This window comes from Trematomus bernacchii, unplaced genomic scaffold, assembly GCF_902827165.1.
Source record: "Trematomus bernacchii unplaced genomic scaffold, fTreBer1.1, whole genome shotgun sequence".
Lineage (NCBI taxonomy): Eukaryota > Metazoa > Chordata > Actinopteri > Perciformes > Nototheniidae > Trematomus > Trematomus bernacchii.
The window spans coordinates 2,741,987-2,762,751 of record NW_022987607.1 but is presented as its reverse complement, the minus strand read 5'-3'; the positions used below and the strand labels follow the sequence as shown (position 1 = coordinate 2,762,751).

Below are 20,765 nucleotides of genomic sequence, written 5' to 3'. Positions count from 1 at the left end.
TACTTACAGCCAATCAGCTCTGAATGATTTGAGATGACGTATGGTGGGGATGGTAGCTCCATGCCCCTCTGGTCATTATTTTTTTGCCACACACATTTCATTACAAAATACTCTGAGCATGCGCAGTGTAGTTTTTACAGTCACCGTTGACTTCACAGCGAGAGGAAGGGGCATGATCAGGTTTTGTCCCACATGGCTCTAAACAGCTCAATAGGCACACACTGTGACTGTAGACACACTAATTAGAAGAACACAGACTAAAACAGCAATGTACAGACGAATCAGATGATTAAACATGATCTTAAAATATATTTTATATATTTTTTTATTTATTTTTTTGCATTTTTGTAATCATTATTTGTAATACTTTCTGCTGACACTAGGTGGGGCTGTGCCCCACCTGCCCCTAATGACCAGTCGCCACTGATTGTTTGTACATTTAGGTTTGGGGGAGTCATTTGTGTCTTGTCCTTCAGTACAACGCCACAAAGTGATGTCTGTTTTGCATTAAAATAACTATTTTCTCTGATGCAATATTAACATGTACTATATTATGTTTTAAAAGCACCTAGCATCATCATTTTCCCTTTCTTGATTAAACTCAGTGAATCTCATCTCTTGTGACCAGGTTTGTTTATGAATACCTGCAAATGTATTTTTTTAGTACAACCACCTTTTTTTGTCAGAAACGGTAACAAACGTTCATAAAACATTTAAAGGTAAAAATATAGTAAATGCAAAATGGACAGAAACATCTAATCTCAGAGTTATGGCTAACCACATATAATAAAGGTAATAACATGGAGTGATGAAATATAACAGGGAATATTAAGTGGTATTCCCTTCTTTGTTATATGTTGTGAAACGTGCCACATTCTTTTTTAAATTAGTTTTACTGCTGCACAATTATAGCTTAACAACTTGTAATGCCTGCCTGCTCACTAAATCCACATCGATATGAGATTATTTGATTTTTAAGTGATAGTAAACCATTTTAAATTAATTTAATTTTACTTCACTTTTTTAAATAATATTTCAAAAGTGTATTTGCAGAAATAGGAATAGTGTACACAACTATTCCAACAATATTCAGGTTTTTAATAACGACAGTGTGCTCAGATCTTTCCACTCCCACTTTGGCATAATGCCAAAACACACCCATTGTTTTAGGTGTCTTTATATAGGTTGACATGGTCCCCGTTTGCCCAGTTCATTCCCTTCTTTGAAAGCCTGAAGGACAGTAACTGGACTGGTACGGTAAGAGAAAAAAACATGTTGACATATTTTAACTGTTGGTGGGTTTGTCTTTCTCATCTTTGGTTATGAGTTTTCTACAGAATTGCAATAATACATGGTGTAAGGATGGTCCATCAACTCCTTGTGAAACTGATGAATCAAGCTACCTTAACTTATTAAGGCTAACCAAGAACAATTTCTCTAACCATGTCCTGAACAGCAAATATGAGTTGTTAACATCAAATCCGAGATACAGTGTCCCATGATTTAATACGGTTAGACTAAAACACTTCTTTGTGCGACAGTCAATCTTAAAATCAAACACATTACATGTTACTTGTTACACAGAGTTTAATTCCAAATCAAATGTGTCAAAGGCAGTTCAATATAATTTCCCTTTTCTCTTGTCATTAATCTTTGTCCTTTATGATGTTGTAAATGGAGCTGCTTTGATACAAGATAACCTTTAGACTTGATCTGACAATAACGTATCTTGGTATAGTATAGTTGTTTTTAGAAAATTAAAATTAAATTGACTTTTACAGTAAATTATTTTTTTTAAAGGGCCCATGTCATGGCCATTTCCACTGATCATAATTACATTGTTGAGGTATACTAAAATAGATTTATACTGTGCAATTTTCCAAACTCACATTGGTTTCGCATACAGCATCTCTGTCAAGCATGTGTATTCAGCAGTATTCACTTTCTCCACTAAACGACTCGTTGGAGCTCTTGCCCCCCCCTCCCTGTGAGCCTAGTGTGCTCCGATTGGTCAGCTCGGCCACTCGTTCTGATTAGTCAACCACCAGAGAGGCTGCGCCCATGTCAGTGCTTTTCCCGGCTGCTCTCAGCGTAACATCAGTCTTATCATGGCGTCGGTACAGCGGTATATTTTATATACATATATATTTTTAACTGTTGTTATAGAAGAGTGTGACGGCCTCAGGGCCTTTGTCTTACGGTGGGGTGGAGCTGAAGAGGGTAATCAGCGCGATCACGGACACCTCCGTAGCCGGTGCTATTAATCCCAGCGGCCCGGAGTCTCTCTCCAAAGCGGCTGCAGAAGGACGAACTGAGCGACCCTCTCCCCTCGACCACCTGTCTTTGCATTTACCACAATAAATGTGCCGTGGTTTTGTAAACTCGTGTATGTCTCCTTGTCTTTCCGTTGTGGCCTACGAGCTACTCTCATAACAAAGAGTAAGTTATTTTTACCCGTTATAAACTACTACTGTTTGATGAGAAATCAAATCATGGTTTGCTATATATGAATTCAGGGAAGAAAGGATAGGCCTACTAAGTATTTCCATTAAACTTTATTTTTAGAAATGTACAAAATGAACATAAATATACATATATACACGGTATATCATCCATTCCTCCTCCTTGCATCTTGCCTGCGCACAGTCGGTGCGGTGCCTTTTAGCACGACGCCTCAGTAGTAGTAGAAGTGCCTTTTAGCACGTCATGGATTGTCCGCCAGGATCTGGCTGGACGAAATCAAATGCAAATCACAAAATATTAGAGAAACTTAGTTGTTTTAGATTCGTTAGTAGTAGTTGTGTAATGAACAGCTTGCCTGCTAATATGCTAACCTAGCTTTGTTTACCTTGGTAGCTAACACGATATGAACGTTAGCTTGGAGGAAAGGCAACTATAATGCAGTGTAATAAAACTACTATGAACAAAAGCTAGTGGTTCATATTAGGCTAGCAATAACGTGTTTATAATTGCAATCGTATACGGGTATTCTGCTACCATACAATGTAACTTGCATGAATACATTGTTTTGTGCTAGCATACAGCTAGCCTCGTTAGCTACATGCAGTATATGTACGGTCACAATGTACGGTAAATCACAGTACAGTATACTGTATGAGTATTCCGTGTGTGTGAATGCAGACATTCTCCTGCTATGAGATACATGTATGCAAGGCCATCTGCTGATATTAGAGTTGATATATGGAAACTCTAGCAACTTAGTTAGCACAGTTAGCACTGTGTCAATGGCTTAGCAGTCCAACACAGTTTACACATTTAAACAGTCTTGTTTGATAAATACACAAATAACAATGCAAACTTACAGGTTGTATACCCAGATCTTCCCCTGCTCCAAACGGTCCAAACAAGCTGTGCATATCCGGCCTCAAACTGGGCAATGTTTTGGAAGCTTTCGTCTGTGAAATGCCGGTTCTTCGAACCTCTGGAGGAGGAACACGCCGCTGCTGGTGTGGCCATAGCTCTTCGGGATTGGTCCATTTCGTTCCGGGTACCGCCTGATGTCATGCGGTACCCGGAACGAAATGGAAGACTCAAATGGGCAGTGACGTATCTCCAACGAGGCGTTTTGGGGAGGTATTTTCTGTGTTAGAGTTTTACTCGCTACAGGGTGTACTTTGAGGGTTTTGACTCTGCATACCGTTTACATGCATAAAAACCTTCATAACACACAAGGGGACGGGTAATAACCGGAAAAGCATGACATGGGAGCTTTAAGACAATTGCAGGCTGTCCCGTCAGGCCAAACTACATTCTTTCAACAAGCCCTGCACCCATTTTTACTTTAAAGATATGTCACAGGCAGGGGCGTCGCCTGGACCTGAAAACATTCGGGGCTTAGCCCACAGTGGCGGCGGCACTACAGTGGCATTTTTTACTGCAACACTCCCCACACGCACACACACAGTACACCCGCGACTGTTACAATGAAGGCTCGATAATCAGCTCAGGCATATAGGCAGGGGTAAAGTGGTATTTTTTATGAGTGGGGGGCTCACCTCCTCTAGGGGGGTCCGGGGGGATGCTCCCCCGGGAAGATTTTTTATATTGAAGTTAAATGCATCAATCTGGTGCACTTTGAGAGCAAAATGAAGAGATCTATGGATACCTCTCTCAACACCCATATGAAGCAGAACTGTAAACAGATGTACTTTTTCTTTATGGATATTTTACTAATCACTCCCCTTTTAAACTCTATTCTTGTTTTACTGCCATATAGTATTTCACTTTTTTTTCCCTTTATTCTCTTTTTTTTAATAACTATAATGATCATATGAAGGTGTGCCGCGGAAATAATCTTTTGAATAATTTGTGACCAAACCGTTTGAGACCCACTGAGATAACTTAGACTAAAGTTAACTATCTAAACACTCAGAGAGTCCTTTAGCTCACCTGAGTCTCTCAGTCTGAGAGGAGAGGACTCTCCTCCAGCTTCTTGTGGAACAAACAGCTCCTTATGTCCGTTAGTGCAGCTAGCTAACCAGATGCTAACAACACGGTCCCTGCTGGCAGCGGTCCCTCCCTCCCTCTCTCCCTCTCTCTCTCTCTCTCTCCATCACACTACGGGCCGCTGACATCACAGCCCTCTTAAACCGTGCTCCGCGCTGTCGTGGAAACGTGCCATAAATGCGCTATTGCCACACACACACACAGAGCCGAGCTTGAATGACACAAGCACACGTTTATTTCCATGCAACTCTCTGATTGGTCTGGTGTCATGCCTCTGTTGCATTCACTGAACACGGGAAATTACAGTGCTGCCGTCCTCTCTTGTGTCATGATGAGGTTCACGTAAAGCACGGTTAATGTATTATATTATTGAGGGAGAATTGTCCGGGGCTACAGAAAAAACATTCGGGGCTAAAGCCCCGGATGCCCAGGCCAGGCGACGCCACTGGTCACCAGACAGGTCTGTCTCGTATTCACAACCCAAACCTGCTTGGTACACAGTGCGATAAATTCAGGACAAATATCTTGTAACCACACACTAACACAATAGAGAAAACAGAACTTATATCAAACAGAATTACCTTCTATTAAATATTACACAACTACAATACTTTACCACACTACCTCTAGTACTGAAACACATGCAGAACAATGTGGTATCCAGCAGCCCGGTTAGTGACAGATATAGGGACAGAGATTTAAACAGAAAAATAAGGCGTTGACTGAATTTATTTCAAAAGCAACACCAGCCTTCAGGGGGTTCCTCTATAACAATTTGAGTGAACTATGTCTTTGTTTTGCTGTCAGGACCGTTCATTCACCTATTTCACCGTTGTATTTCTCACATATTGTATCCACAGATTGTATGTGATCCTCACTTAAGAACCTCCAGTTGCCAAGATGAAGAGAACAATCTTGTTTTGGATGTTCCTATTGTGGATCACTGCCATTGGAGTGTTTCATTCATCTTCATGGATTTCATCTGTGTACCATGAGTCCTTTTCCCCTCGAGAGAACCAAAGTCTTTGTGCATGTCGCAAATGTATGATGGAGTATGAGCCATGGTTTACTGAGTTGATGAAAGCCTCTCCAGATCCCATTCTGACACCAGAAAACAATATCTCAGCGAATGACTTTAAATGGTATCAGGTAAATATCAACTTTTACAATCTTTAAAGACACGTATAAGTAATATGACTTCTGTGTTTCCCAAAATAATATTACTAAAATAATCACTGACTGCGTATTTACATTGTTTTCCACCAAATCAGCATCTTGCAATACAATTTCAGCTTTATGTGAAAGAGAATTAGGGCAACATGGAAAAACTATTTTTGAGATCTGATCAAAAGTTAATTTTTCTTTTAGTTCTGTAAAAAGTCAGAATTCTGAGAAAATAATGTTTAATCTCAGAACTCAAAACACATGTGTTTCTTTTGGTAAGATCCAAAAAACAATCCACATGTGGCTATAATTCTTTTTTGTAGCTGTAAGTGTCAAGAACATTAATAACGTTTTACAAAGTTATGTTGAGGGTAATAATGGAATGACTCAACCCATCCTTAATTTATTATTTCATAATAAAAAGAGTTAATGGTCGATTGTTTTAAGTCTTTGTCTAGTAGCAAGATGTCCATTTTATAAATTACAATCCTATTTAAGGTGAAATAAACAATAAACCAGGTTATCCTTGGCATGGCTACCTTGTGCTTGACAAGTTGTTAAGATGGGAAAAAAACGAAATGATAAAAGCCAAGATAGCCATGGCCATAATGCAGTAGGCACTATTATATATTTTGTATTAAACAACGTAACTGACGGTAATTGTCTTTTAATTTGTTTAGGGCCACTGGTTCCATTATACTAACTAGCTTGCCGCTTGCAAATGACTAACGTTACGAAGAAACAACAGATCCATGCCTTGAAGCTAAATTAAAATTAGTTTGCTAACCTTAGCTTAAATCTGCTTACTGCTATCTGGTCGGCCAAACCTGTCATTGCTCTTTGTTACTAAGAAGCAATTGTTAGTTATACTACTTTTTTCTGTACGTTAACATCATCAGCCTGTCCTGGGTAATGTCAGCTGGTGAAGTAATTTGTCTATCTAGTTAGTTACAACACTCAGATAATATGTTGCTAGTGATAACGTTAGCAACGCTGTACGCTGTATGGATCTGCAGTGGGTTGCTTTGTAATGATATCTGATAAAGTAATTTGTAAATGAATAACTAGCTCCCTGTGAATGTGGTGCACATCATTGTTAATGTTAAAGACAATCTGTTCTTGTTATGTGTTTCAGAGAATACAGACAGACAGACGCGGCTTCGATGTCTACAATACAACAGTGAATAAAGTGTTTGAAATCTTCCCACGCAGAAATTATTCACCAAAACACAGCCCTAATCGCTGCAGGACTTGTGCTGTGGTGGGAAATTCTGCTAATTTGAAGGGATCACACTACGGACCTCTAATAGATTTCCATGATACCGTCATAAGGTAATAAATCCTCAGCTTCGGTGTTAAGTGAACTGCACATTATTTTGGAAATTGATATTGAGAACATAGGAGGAATCATGGCATTAGATTATATTACTTATATACTAAAGGTCCCCTATTATACTGTTTTTCATCAGTATATTATATGTCTCGGATATATACAAAACATGTCATCATTGCAGCATCCCATAATCCCCTCTGTTTCAGCCCTGTTTCAAACGTGCTGATCATGTGTCTGTAGCTTTAAATGCTAATGAGCTACTGCTGGCCACGCCCCTCTGAGAGATGATTGGTTTCAAAACACAATGGTGCTCTAGGAGGAGATTCAGGCGATAAGGCGGGAGTTACCTTGGTTGTTTATTGGCTAATGGTTGCACAACCCCCCCAAAAACATTTTGACATTACAAATTAATCAGCTCATTTTCAGACAGGTTTTTATATTGATGGATCAGGTCAAAAACATAGAGAAGCTTTTTTCCTGAAACTAGTCGAATCTCTTAACACAGAGACGACACATATGCATGTATAAAAGACATCAAAAAGTGGATTTTTCATAATATGTGACCTTAAATTGACGTTTCAGCCAATCCTCAAATGTATCCATCTGCCACTAACAAGCAAGCTGTGATTCCATATTTCCTTCTCATGTGAGCGACTTCCAAGCTTTTGTTTTTAAATCCATAATGTACAAATGTATATCCTCTGTCTGTACCATTTAGAATCAACGACGGCCCGACCAAAGGCTATGAGAGAGATGTAGGAAACAAAACAACACATCGGGTGATGTTTCCAGTGAGTGCTACTAATCTGGACAACAACACTCATCTTGTGCTGTTCGCATTCAAGATAAGGGATTTAGAGTGGCTCATCAAGACGTTCACTCCAAGGTACAGTTGGTGTGTGATATAATATGTGTGTTATATAGTGTTGGGTATTAATATAATAATAGGCAGCTGGTGAGGCTCGGGATAGGGAAGGCTGATATTTAAACATCACAGAAGAAGTTTTTATGTTTATGACAGCAATGCACCAACTGACCAATAATATTGCACAGCACAGGAGCTACAGGGGGATGGTTGTTTAAAGCAGGTTCTAATCAATATGTACTTATAGCTTACAAGGCTACAGAGTAACGAGATGCTGGGCTAATATTTTAACTTTGTACAACAACGCAATTACATTTATTTAGAATTGCCAAAGTACACATTCAATGACAGCAAGCATAAACAAACAACCATAATCAAAATCGTAGTCACCACAGAAGGTGGATTTAATCAATCTCAAACAATGTTAATGCAGGGACAAAACCTGTTATTGTGCAAACAAAACTCTTGCGCATAGGTGCTGCTAACTGTATCTTGAGTCACACAACAGATAATTCGCAGTCGCTGAATATTTGCAGCTCTTCTTTCAACTTGTTGTGTATGACCTAGGGCTGTTTTGAGTAAGCTTATAAAGGGCAGCGGCTACAGCCGTTTCCACGAGCCTACCTCTGCTCATTCTGACAGAATTTAAAGTTAGCATAGTTAGTGCTAACATGTGTTATCTGAGCAATAAATGTATTCATTGACTATAAAACCATAGCCTTACAGGCCTACTACAGGCTGATATTGGGATCTGTTAGACATATTGTATAGGCTAGAACAAAATGGACTAATTTGAAACCATTTCGAGAGAGAAAGACTTGAACAACATGTCATGTTTCCTCCAACAGTAAGAATGCTAACTCAGGGTTAAAAGCTAACAAAGATTTGGTGAGTGAGTATTTTCCATTATACAATTTATGCTAATTCGCTTTTTGATGAATGTCAAAATGAAGTCCTACTTTAATCCTGAACAGGTGATGATCCTCAGTCCGGCTTTCATGAATTACGTTCATTTGAATTGGCTCGAGAGGAAGGGCCAATATCCATCCACTGGCTTTTTGACTTTAATTTTCAGCATCTACATGTGCGATGAGGTAGGTTCATTGTTATTCATTCACATAAAAGAAAAAAATGATATAACAATAAGGTCAAATCGTTTTAGAATTAATAATAAGCCAATCTAAATGTATTCTAACAGTGAATATTGGGGCTTATACTACTTCTGGGCTACTGCTACAACTTAACTCTAAATAAAATATAACTTTTTTTGTTTTCATTGTCATATGTTCACACAAATGTTAATGAGGACAGCTAATTGTTCAAAAGTCAGATTGGTAACGCTTCCACAAAGCTAGGTTATAAAATCCATGATAATATTCATCTTCAAGTTAAATCCATATAACTTTCAGTGTATTCCTGTTGTTTTCACAGGTCAGTGTGTTCGGGTTTGGAGCAGACAGTAAAGGAATGTGGAACCATTACTTTGGAGAAGTACATTTTAGTCCACGGACAAAAACTGGCAATCATCCTGGATCTGTTGAGGCTGCAAAGATTAATGAACTATTTAAGCGAAAGAAAATTAATTTATACAGAGGATGGTAATCTTAGTCTGCCACGAACATTACCTACGACTTTATTTATTCATCATGTTCATTTTACAAGAAAAAGGGGAGTTTGGTGTGGTAGTATGAAAATAAATAAAGTTCAGTCAGACAACTCACGTGTTTCTTAACATGTTTATTAGAAGCAGCATATAGTTTGAGTTTGGCGTCTAGGCTCGGGCCTCATCACTCCACAGATTTACAAAGAACATTGAGTGATGATTAGATAACTATCCCCCGAGCCTACAGGTGGAGCTGGGGTGGTGGGGGGGCAGGCAAGCAGCAGCAACATGAAACACAGCAGCAGTAAGAGGGACGAGGTGTGTCACGTGTTAATGTATCATTGGTGCTCGAGTTGACTGGCTGAACTAGCTCGCAGGCTTCGCCCCATTTGTTTCTTATTGTCATAAATGTTTATTGTTTGTACATTTAGGTTTGGGGGAGTCATTTGTGTCTTGTCCTTCAGTACAACGCCACAAAGTGATGTCTGTTTTGCATTAAAATAACTATTTTCTCTGATGCAATATTAACATGTACTATATTATGTTTTAAAAGCACCTAGCATCATCATTTTCCCTTTCTTGATTAAACTCAGTGAATCTCATCTCTTGTGACCAGGTTTGTTTATGAATACCTGCAAATGTATTTTTTTAGTACAACCACCTTTTTTTGTCAGAAACGGTAACAAACGTTCATAAAACATTTAAAGGTAAAAATATAGTAAATGCAAAATGCACAGAAACATCTAATCTCAGAGTTATGGCTAACCACATATAATAAAGGTAATAACATGGAGTGATGAAATATAACAGGGAATATTAAGTGGTATTCCCTTCTTTGTTATATGTTGTGAAACGTGCCACATTCTTTTTTAAATTAGTTTTACTGCTGCACAATTATAGCTTAACAACTTGTAATGCCTGCCTGCTCACTAAATCCACATCGATATGAGATTATTTGATTTTTAAGTGATAGTAAACCATTTTAAATTAATTTAATTTTACTTCACTTTTTTAAATAATATTTCAAAAGTGTATTTGCAGAAATAGGAATAGTGTACACAACTATTCCAACAATATTCAGGTTTTTAATAACGACAGTGTGCTCAGATCTTTCCACTCCCACTTTGGCATTGTTACGAACTCAGACACTTAGGATGTAGGACCCAATTGCACGACCCGGGAGACAGAGGTAAAGTATTAGTAAGATACTTTATTTTCCAAAATACAGCAATGAACAACAAAAAAGGTAACTATCAAATCTCTAACCGAGATGACAAAAATAGAGGAACAAAATGAAAGCGCTCACGTAGTGAGGAATCAAACTTTACAAGAGTACAAAGAGCATAGACCTGACCATAGCAAGAGACAATACGAACTGACAAAGAACACTTCTTCTTCTTCTTCTCTTCGTTTTTTGGCGGATTGCAAACAACTTAAAAGGTGCATACCGCCACCTACTGTACATGAGTATGAATCATCATATCATACCAACTCTTTAACCTATGATCTAATCAAAATAAATAAATAAATCAACAAAAAACAAAAAACAAAACATGAAATAAATAAAACAAAAATAAAAATCTATGTTCTTTCTTGACCTAATGTTAAATTCTTTTTCCTACCCCAGTTTCACTCAAGAATGTAAACAGTGCCTTTCTGGTAGCTCTTACTCCCTCTCCTTTTGTTCCCAAAATACCAACCACACTCCATTCCCTCTCTGCCTCTAAAACTTTAGCCTTTAGTTTTTCTCTTTCCGCTTTATAGATGTCACAATGTATCAAGATATGTTCTACATCTTCTTTTACTCCACAGCTCCCACACTTGTCACTGTCACTTTTCCCCATGACATACAGCGTACCATTCAATGCTGTGTGATTTATTCTGAGTCTAGCGATCGTGATTTCCTCCCTTCTGTTTCTTTCTTTATAAATATGAGTTGTAATTGTCTTTTGTACTTTGTGATATTCTTTGCCTTTCTGGTCTTTCTCCCACCTTTTCTGCCAGATCTCCATCCCTTTCTTCTTAATTACTGCTTTTCCTTCTCCTTCTCCAAGTTGAACTGGTAATGTTATTTCCTTTTGTAGTGCACTTTTTGCTAATTTATCAGCACACTCGTTCCCTTTCACCCCCTCATGTGCAGGCACCCAGCAGAACTGCAGATCTATGCCGCCTCTGTGCAGTCTTAACAGGCTATGATTCAGTTCTATGAGAATGTCTTCTCTGGCAGTTGTTGTTGATTGTATGCTTTGTAATATGGACAATGAATCTGTGCACATCACCACCCTATCTGGTCTGACCTCTTCAACCCACTGTAATCCTATTATTACTGCCAGCATTTCTGCTGTGTACACTGATAATTGATCAGACGCTCTTTTTGCAATAGATATTTTAAATTCTGGGATGTATATACCAATTCCAACACACTCTTCCTTGTTCTTAGAACCATCTGTGTAAATTTTTAGGTAATTGTAATACTTTTCATTCAGATACATACTTGTTTTAATTCCCACTTCATTTACTTGCCACTCTTTTTTCCTTTCTACAATACTCATATCTATTTTAGCTTCTGGGAAAAGCCATGGGGGAACACTGCTAAATGGGGTTGCTTTGGCAAACGTGATATTCTCCACTCCATATGCCCTCGTTCTCTCCTTACTCGTCCAGCCAAACCCACGTCCCTGGAATTTTGCATATTCCCAGCAATCCTGTAATATTCTGTTTGAAATATTTCCTTCTCCACTTCCTTGTAGCCTGACCCAGTGTGACAGAGCAAGTTTCTCTCTTCTGATCTCCAGAGGCGTCTCTCCTGCTTCTATCAGAACTGCATTGATAGGGGATGACTTTATCGCTCCAATACACAACCGCAATGCTTTATATTGTATTCTATCAATTTTTAAAAGCGATGTTTTTGCTGCTGCTCCATACACTATACAACCATAGTCTATTGTGGACCTCATAATTGATCTGTAAATGTCTATTAATGCTTGTTTGTCTGCGCCCCAGTTGCATCCAGCTACAGCTCGCAATAAATTTAATACTTTTTGCATTTTGTTTCCACTTGTTTAATATGCATTTTCCATGTATATTTGCTATCAAACCACAGTCCTAGGTATTTGAACTCATTCACCTTTGTCATTGGACGATCATATAGTGTTAGCTGTTGGCCATCAATCTTGCGTTTGTTTGTGAATACCATGTAGCATGACTTGCTTTCTGACATTTTGAATCCCCAGTTATATGACCACCTCTCCACTTTTTTAATCGCTCTAGCTATATTCTCCATTACGTATGGGGCATTTCTTCCCCTCATCCAAATAGCCCCATCATCTGCGTATAGAGCCGATTGAATGCATGTGTCTAAACATGTAAATATATCATTGATCATGATGTTAAATAATATTGGACTGACTGCACTCCCTTGGGGGATACCATTTTCTATTTCAAAATAGTTGGAAATATCTGCTCCAACCTTTACTCTAAATGTCCTGTCTGTTAAAAAGGCCCTTACCCAATTGTACATTCTCCCTCCAATACCCATTCTACTCAATTTGATCAGTAACCCATCCCTCCACATACAGTCATACGCCTTTTCAATGTCAAAGTACACTATTGCCATTATCTCTTTCATTTTCAATGTTTTTTCCACATCATTACTCACTCTTACTAAAGCATCTATTGTGGACCGCCCTTTACGAAATCCGCTCTGAAAACTACTCAGCAGCCCTTTCTGCTCCAGTACATGTGAGAGCCTACGGACAATGATCTTTTCCATCCATTTACATAGGTGTGATGTAAGAGCTATTGGTCTGTAGTTACTAGGGTTAGCTGTATCTTTCCCTGGCTTATTGAATGGTAGCACGACTGCTGTTTTCCACAAACTTGGCATATCTCCTTCTCTCCAGATTTTATTGAAAAGACTCAGCACCATTGTCATAGTTTCCATAGGCAACTGTCTAAACATAGCATAACATAGCTGGTCTTGTCCTGGGGCTGTATAACCTGTACCTTGTAAGGCTATTTTGAGTTCTGACATTGTAAATTCTGACAAAGAACACTTGGGAGACAGGGGAATATAAGCACAGGGTAACTAGACACAGGTGGGACCAATCAGGGGCGGGGCTGACATTGATGAGCACAGGAGACACAGGTGAAAATAATCAGGAAGCCTGGAATGAGAGAAAGCAAACGTAAATAACATGCATCTCTCTAGCATTTCTGTCGGTGCACAACAGGCATAATGCCAAAACACACCCATTGTTTTAGGTGTCTTTATATAGGTTGACATGGTCCCCGTTTGCCCAGTTCATTCCCTTCTTTGAAAGCCTGAAGGACAGTAACTGGACTGGTAAGGTAAGAGAAAAAAACATGTTGACATATTTTAACTGTTGGTGGGTTTGTCTTTCTCATCTTTGGTTATGAGTTTTCTACAGAATTGCAATAATACATGGTGTAAGGATGGTCCATCAACTCCTTGTGAAACTGATGAATCAAGCTACCTTAACTTATTAAGGCTAACCAAGAACAATTTCTCTAACCATGTCCTGAACAGCAAATATGAGTTGTTAACATCAAATCCGAGATACAGTGTCCCATGATTTAATACGGTTAGACTAAAACACTTCTTTGTGCGACAGTCAATCTTAAAATCAAACACATTACATGTTACTTGTTACACAGAGTTTAATTCCAAATCAAATGTGTCAAAGGCAGTTCAATATAATTTCCCTTTTCTCTTGTCATTAATCTTTGTCCTTTATGATGTTGTAAATGGAGCTGCTTTGATACAAGATAACCTTGAGACTTGATCTGACAATAACGTATCTTGGTATAGTATAGTTGTTTTTAGAAAATTAAAATTAAATTGACTTTTACAGTAAATTATTTTTTTTAAGACAATTGCAGGCTGTCCCGTCAGGCCAAACTACATTCTTTCAACAAGCCCTGCACCCATTTTTACTTTAAAGATATGTCACAGGCAGGGGCGTGGCCTGGACCTGAAAACATTCGGGGCTTAGCCCACAGTGGCGGCGGCACTACAGTGGCATTTTTTACTGCAACACTCCCCACACGCACACACACAGTACACCCGCGACTGTTACAATGAAGGCTCGATAATCAGCTCAGGCATATAGGCAGGGGTAAAGTGGTATTTTTTATGAGTGGGGGGCTCACCTCCTCTAGGGGGGTCTGGGGGGATGCTCCCCCGGGAAGATTTTTTATATTGAAGTTAAATGCATCAATCTGGTGCACTTTGAGAGCAAAATGAAGAGATCTATGGATACCTCTCTCAACACCCATATGAAGCAGAACTGTAAACAGATGTACTTTTTCTTTATGGATATTTTACTAATCACTCCCCTTTTAAACTCTATTCTTGTTTTACTGCCATATAGTATTTCACTTTTTTTTCCCTTTATTCTCTTTTTTTTAATAACTATAATGATCATATGAAGGTGTGCCGCGGAAATAATCTTTTGAATAATTTGTGACCAAACCGTTTGAGACCCACTGAGATAACTTAGACTAAAGTTAACTATCTAAACACTCAGAGAGTCCTTTAGCTCACCTGAGTCTCTCAGTCTGAGAGGAGAGGACTCTCCTCCAGCTTCTTGTGGAACAAACAGCTCCTTATGTCCGTTAGTGCAGCTAGCTAACCAGATGCTAACAACACGGTCCCTGCTGGCAGCGGTCCCTCCCTCCCTCTCTCCCTCTCTCTCTCTCTCTCTCCATCACACTACGGGCCGCTGACATCACAGCCCTCTTAAACCGTGCTCCGCGCTGTCGTGGAAACGTGCCATAAATGCGCTATTGCCACACACACACACAGAGCCGAGCTTGAATGACACAAGCACACGTTTATTTCCATGCAACTCTCTGATTGGTCTGGTGTCATGCCTCTGTTGCATTCACTGAACACGGGAAATTACAGTGCTGCCGTCCTCTCTTGTGTCATGATGAGGTTCACGTAAAGCACGGTTAATGTATTATATTATTGAGGGAGAATTGTCCGGGGCTACAGAAAAAACATTCGGGGCTAAAGCCCCGGATGCCCAGGCCAGGCGACGCCACTGGTCACCAGACAGGTCTGTCTCGTATTCACAACCCAAACCTGCTTGGTACACAGTGCGATAAATTCAGGACAAATATCTTGTAACCACACACTAACACAATAGAGAAAACAGAACTTATATCAAACAGAATTACCTTCTATTAAATATTACACAACTACAATACTTTACCACACTACCTCTAGTACTGAAACACATGCAGAACAATGTGGTATCCAGCAGCCCGGTTAGTGACAGATATAGGGACAGAGATTTAAACAGAAAAATAAGGCGTTGACTGAATTTATTTCAAAAGCAACACCAGCCTTCAGGGGGTTCCTCTATAACAATTTGAGTGAACTATGTCTTTGTTTTGCTGTCAGGACCGTTCATTCACCTATTTCACCGTTGTATTTCTCACATATTGTATCCACAGATTGTATGTGATCCTCACTTAAGAACCTCCAGTTGCCAAGATGAAGAGAACAATCTTGTTTTGGATGTTCCTATTGTGGATCAGTGCCATTGGAGTGTTTCATTCATCTTCATGGATTTCATCTGTGTACCATGAGTCCTTTTCCCCTCGAGAGAACCAAAGTCTTTGTGCATGTCGCAAATGTATGATGGAGTATGAGCCATGGTTTACTGAGTTGATGAAAGCCTCTCCAGATCCCATTCTGACACCAGAAAACAACATCTCAGCGGATGACTTTAAATGGTATCAGGTAAATATCAACTTTTACAATCTTTAAAGACACGTATAAGTAATATGACTTCTGTGTTTCCCAAAATAATATTACTAAAATAATCACTGACTGCGTATTTACATTTTTCCTCCAAATCAGCATCTTGCAATACAATTGCAGCTTTATGTGAAAGAGAATTAGGGCAACATGGAAAAACTATTTTTGAGATCTGATCAAAAGTTAATTTTTCTTTTAGTTCTGAGAAAAGTCAGAATTCCAAAAAATAATTCACATATGGCCCTTGTTCTTTTTTTTTGCTGTAAGTGTCAAGAGCATTAATAACCTTTTACAGAGTTATGTTGAAGGTAATGATAAAACGACTACTTATCCTTAATTTATGATCTAAGAATAAAAATAGTTTGACTCAATCATTTGATTTATAACCTATTATGCAAAATGCACTTTTTGATGTCTGTTATACATAAATATGTGTCCCCGGTGTGTCAGGGAACTCACAAAGTGTCAGAATATAAAACCCTCTCTCTTTTCCTCCGTACCCAAATCTCTAAAAACGGGGGAACAATGGAGCTGATCCAGCTTTGCTGCGTCATGACGACATTACTAAAATGTGGGCTGGCTTTACTCCCACGGTCCTATCAGAAACAATGCGACGTGTTTTGGACGTAATATGGTCTTTGTTTACATTAGCAAGTATCGCTAACACTCAGAGCTAACCTGTACTGAAGAGAGTATCACTGCTCGCATGCACATCATTGTTAACGTTAAAGACAATCTGTTCTTGTTATGTGTTTCAGAGAATACAGGGTGACAGACGCGGCTTCGGTGTCTACAATAAAACAGTGAATAAAGTGTTTGAAATCTTCCCACGCAGAAATGATTCACCAAAACACAGCCCTAATCGCTGCAGGACTTGTGCTGTGGTGGGAAATTCTGGTAATTTGAAGGGATCACACTATGGACCTCTAATAGATTTCCATGATATCGTCATAAGGTAATAAATCCTCAGCTTCAGTGTTAAAGGTCACCCATTACGCAAAATGCACTTTTTGATGTCTTTTATACATAAATATATGTCCCCGATGTGTAAGGAGACTCACAAAGTGTCCGAAAATACAACCCTCTCTCTTTTCCTCCGTACCCAAATCTTTAAAATGGGGGAACAACGGAGCTGATCCAGATTTGCGTCCGATATGACGTAATATCTGAAATGTGGGTGGGCTTTACACCCACGGCCCAATCAGAAACGTTGCTATCAGAAACAATGCACAACGTTTTTTGGAAGTAATATGGTCTTTGTTTACATTAGCATCGCTAACACTCAGAGCTAACCTGTACTGGAGAGAGTATGTGTGAAAAAGCAGGAAATAAAAAGGAACTCACCTTGTGGTAAACCTGAGAGAGAAAAAGAGTTTGAGCTCCATACTGTTTCAGAAATAATCCTTGATGTGGTTTGGAACATGATATGGCGTTTAATTTAAGCAACGTTTAGCTGAGTTTCTGCTGAGTAGACACTCTTCTCTTCACAGAGCTCACTGCTTGCATGTGGACTCCAAAGGGGCGTGGTCAGCAGCTCCAGAGGGGCGTGGCCAGCAGCAGCTCGGGTTACATTTAAAGGGCCAGACCCAGAATCAGCACATTTGTAACAGGGCTGAAATAGAGGGGTATGAGGCTACAATGGGTGATCTGTTTGGTATTTTGAGCAAAACACTTCAGAGACATGTTTTGCAAAGATATGGGACTATAATATATTGTTAAAATATAGCATGATAGGTGAGCTTTAAGTGAACTGCACATTATTTTGGAAGTTGATTTTGAGAACTAAGGAGGAATCCTGACATTAGATTATATTACTTATATATTAAAGGTCCCCTATTATACTATTTTTCAACAGTATATTATATGTCTCAGATATATACAAAACATGTCATCATTGATCAATCTTATGTCACAGGCTTCTCCAACAATGCAACATAATAACAATACAGATAGCAAGAGCAATACAAAAAGAAAAATAGTTATAAAATAAAGTGAGCATGTGGAATAGTGCAGTACGAGTCTATATACAAGTTATTGGAATGATATATATTAGATATTAGATATATATTACTAAGTAGCAGATGAATGTTTTTGAAGTTGTTTCAGCAGTTCAATTGTTTAACAGTCTCACAGCTCATTTTCAGACAGGTTTTTATATTGATGGATCAGGTCAAAAACATAGAGAAGCTTTTTTCCTGAAACTAGTCGAATCTCTTAACACAGAGACGACACATATGCATGTATAAAAGACATCAAAAAGTGGATTTTTCATAATACGTGACCTTAAATTGACGTTTCAGCCAATCCTCAAATGTATCCATCTGCCACTAACAAGCAAGCTGTGATTCCATATTTCCTTCTCATGTGAGCGACTTCCAAGCTTTTGTTTTTAAATCCATAATGTACAAATGTATATCCTCTGTCTGTACCATTTAGAATCAACGACGGCCCGACCATAGGCTATGAGAGAGATGTAGGAAACAAAACAACACATCGGGTGATGTTTCCAGTGAGTGCTACTAATCTGGACAACAACACTCATCTTGTGCTGTTCCCATTCAAGATAAGGGATTTAGAGTGGCTCATCAAGACGTTCACTCCAAGGTACAGTTGGTGTGTGATATAATATGTGTGTTATATAGTGTTGGGTATTAATATAATAATAGGCAGCTGGTGAGGCTCGGGATAGGGAAGGCTGATATTTAAACATCACAGAAGAAGTTTTTATGTTTATGACAGCAATGCACCAACTGACCAATAATATTGCACAGCACAGGAGCTACAGGGGGATGGTTGTTTAAAGCAGGTTCTAATCAATATGTACTTATAGCTTACAAGGCTACAGAGTAACGAGATGCTGGGCTAATATTTTAACTTTGTACAACAACGCAATTACATTTATTTAGAATTGCCAAAGTACACATTCAATGACAGCAAGCATAAACAAACAACCATAATCAAAATCGTAGTCACCACAGAAGGTGGATTTAATCAATCTCAAACAATGTTAATGCAGGGACAAAACCTGTTATTGTGCAAACAAAACTCTTGCGCATAGGTGCTGCTAACTGTATCCTGAGTCACACAACAGATAATTCGCAGTCGCTGAATATTTGCAGCTCTTCTTTCAACTTGTTGTGTATGACCTAGGGCTGTTTTGAGTAAGCTTATAAAGGGCAGCGGCTACAGCCGTTTCCACGAGCCTACCTCTGCTCATTCTGACAGAATTTAAAGTTAGCATAGTTAGTGCTAACATGTGTTATCTGAGCAATAAATGTATTCATTGACTATAAAACCATAGCCTTACAGGCCTACTACAGGCTGATATTGGGATCTGTTAGACATATTGTATAGGCTAGAACAAAATGGACTAATTTGAAACCATTTCGAGAGAGAAAGACTTGAACAACATGTCATGTTTCCTCCAACAGTAAGAATGCTAACTCAGGGTTAAAAGCTAACAAAGATTTGGTGAGTGAGTATTTTCCATTATACAATTTATGCTAATTCGCTTTTTGATGAATGTCAAAATGAAGTCCTACTTTAATCCTGAACAGGTGATGATCCTCAGTCCGGCTTTCATGAATTACGTTCATTTGAATTGGCTCGAGAGGAAGGGCCAATATCCATCCACTGGCTTTTTGACTTTAATTTTCAGCATCTACATGTGCGATGAGGTAGGTTCATTGTTATTCATTCACATAAAAGAAAAAAATGATATAACAATAAGGTCAAATCGTTTTAGAATTAATAATAAGCCAATCTAAATGTATTCTAACAGTGAATATTGGGGCTTATACTACTTCTGGGCTACTGCTACAACTTAACTCTAAATAAAATATAACTTTTTTTGTTTTCATTGTCATATGTTCACACAAATGTTAATGAGGACAGCTAATTGTTCAAAAGTCAGATTGGTAACGCTTCCACAAAGCTAGGTTATAAAATCCATGATAATATTCATCTTCAAGTTAAATCCATATAACTTTCAGTGTATTCCTGTTGTTTTCACAGGTCAGTGTGTTCGGGTTTGGAGCAGACAGTAAAGGAATGTGGAACCATTACTTTGGAGAAGTACATTTTAGTCCACGGACAAAAACTGGCAATCATCCTGGATCTGTTGAGGCTGCAAAGATTAATGAACTATTTAAGCGAAAGAAAATTAATTTATACAGAGGATGGTAATCTTAATCTGCCACGAACATTACCTACGACTTTATTTATTCATCATGTTCATTTTACAAGAAAAAGGGGAGTTTGGTGTGGTAGTATGAAAATAAATAAAGTTCAGTCAGACAACTCACGTGTTTCTTAATATGTTTATTAGAAGCAGCATATAGTTTGAGTTTGGCGTCTAGGCTCGGGCCTCATCACTCCACAGATTTACAAAGAACATTGAGTGATGATTAGATAACTATCCCCCGAGCCTACAGGTGGAGCTGGGGTGGTGGTGGGGCAGACGAGCAGCAGCAACATGAAACACAGCAGCAGTAAGAGGGACGAGGTGTGTCACGTGTTAATGTATCATTGGTGCTCGAGTTGA

The 20,765-nt window shown here is 38.7% G+C and overlaps 2 protein-coding genes across 5 annotated transcripts; both read left to right on the top strand.

The window, feature by feature from the left end:
* Nucleotides 1-1,233: 1,233 nt before the first annotated feature.
* LOC117482935 (CMP-N-acetylneuraminate-beta-galactosamide-alpha-2,3-sialyltransferase 2-like) lies at nt 1,234-9,546 on the top strand. The gene is made up of 7 exons (XM_034131188.1): nt 1,234-1,252; nt 5,328-5,616; nt 6,767-6,963; nt 7,683-7,850; nt 8,678-8,717; nt 8,804-8,923; nt 9,261-9,546. Exons 2-7 carry the CDS (start codon nt 5,368-5,370, stop codon nt 9,429-9,431), a joined length of 945 nt encoding a protein of 314 aa, XP_033987079.1. The 5' UTR covers nt 1,234-1,252; nt 5,328-5,367; the 3' UTR covers nt 9,432-9,546.
* Nucleotides 9,547-13,672: 4,126 nt separating this feature from the next.
* On the top strand, nt 13,673-20,522 carry LOC117482811 (CMP-N-acetylneuraminate-beta-galactosamide-alpha-2,3-sialyltransferase 2-like). Of its 4 annotated transcripts, none has more exons than XM_034131007.1 (7): nt 13,673-13,782; nt 15,916-16,204; nt 17,058-17,177; nt 18,659-18,826; nt 19,654-19,693; nt 19,780-19,899; nt 20,237-20,522. In XM_034131007.1, the coding sequence occupies exons 2-7, from the start codon at nt 16,185-16,187 to the stop codon at nt 20,405-20,407; spliced, it is 639 nt and encodes a 212-aa protein (XP_033986898.1). In that variant the 5' UTR covers nt 13,673-13,782; nt 15,916-16,184; the 3' UTR covers nt 20,408-20,522. The 4 variants fall into 4 exon arrangements, with proteins under 4 accessions (XP_033986898.1, XP_033986895.1, XP_033986897.1 ...); XM_034131004.1 differs by having other exon boundaries at nt 16,981-17,177; XM_034131006.1 differs by having other exon boundaries at nt 16,981-17,177; nt 19,654-19,697; nt 20,237-20,315.
* The last annotated feature ends 243 nt before the right edge of the window (nt 20,523-20,765 follow it).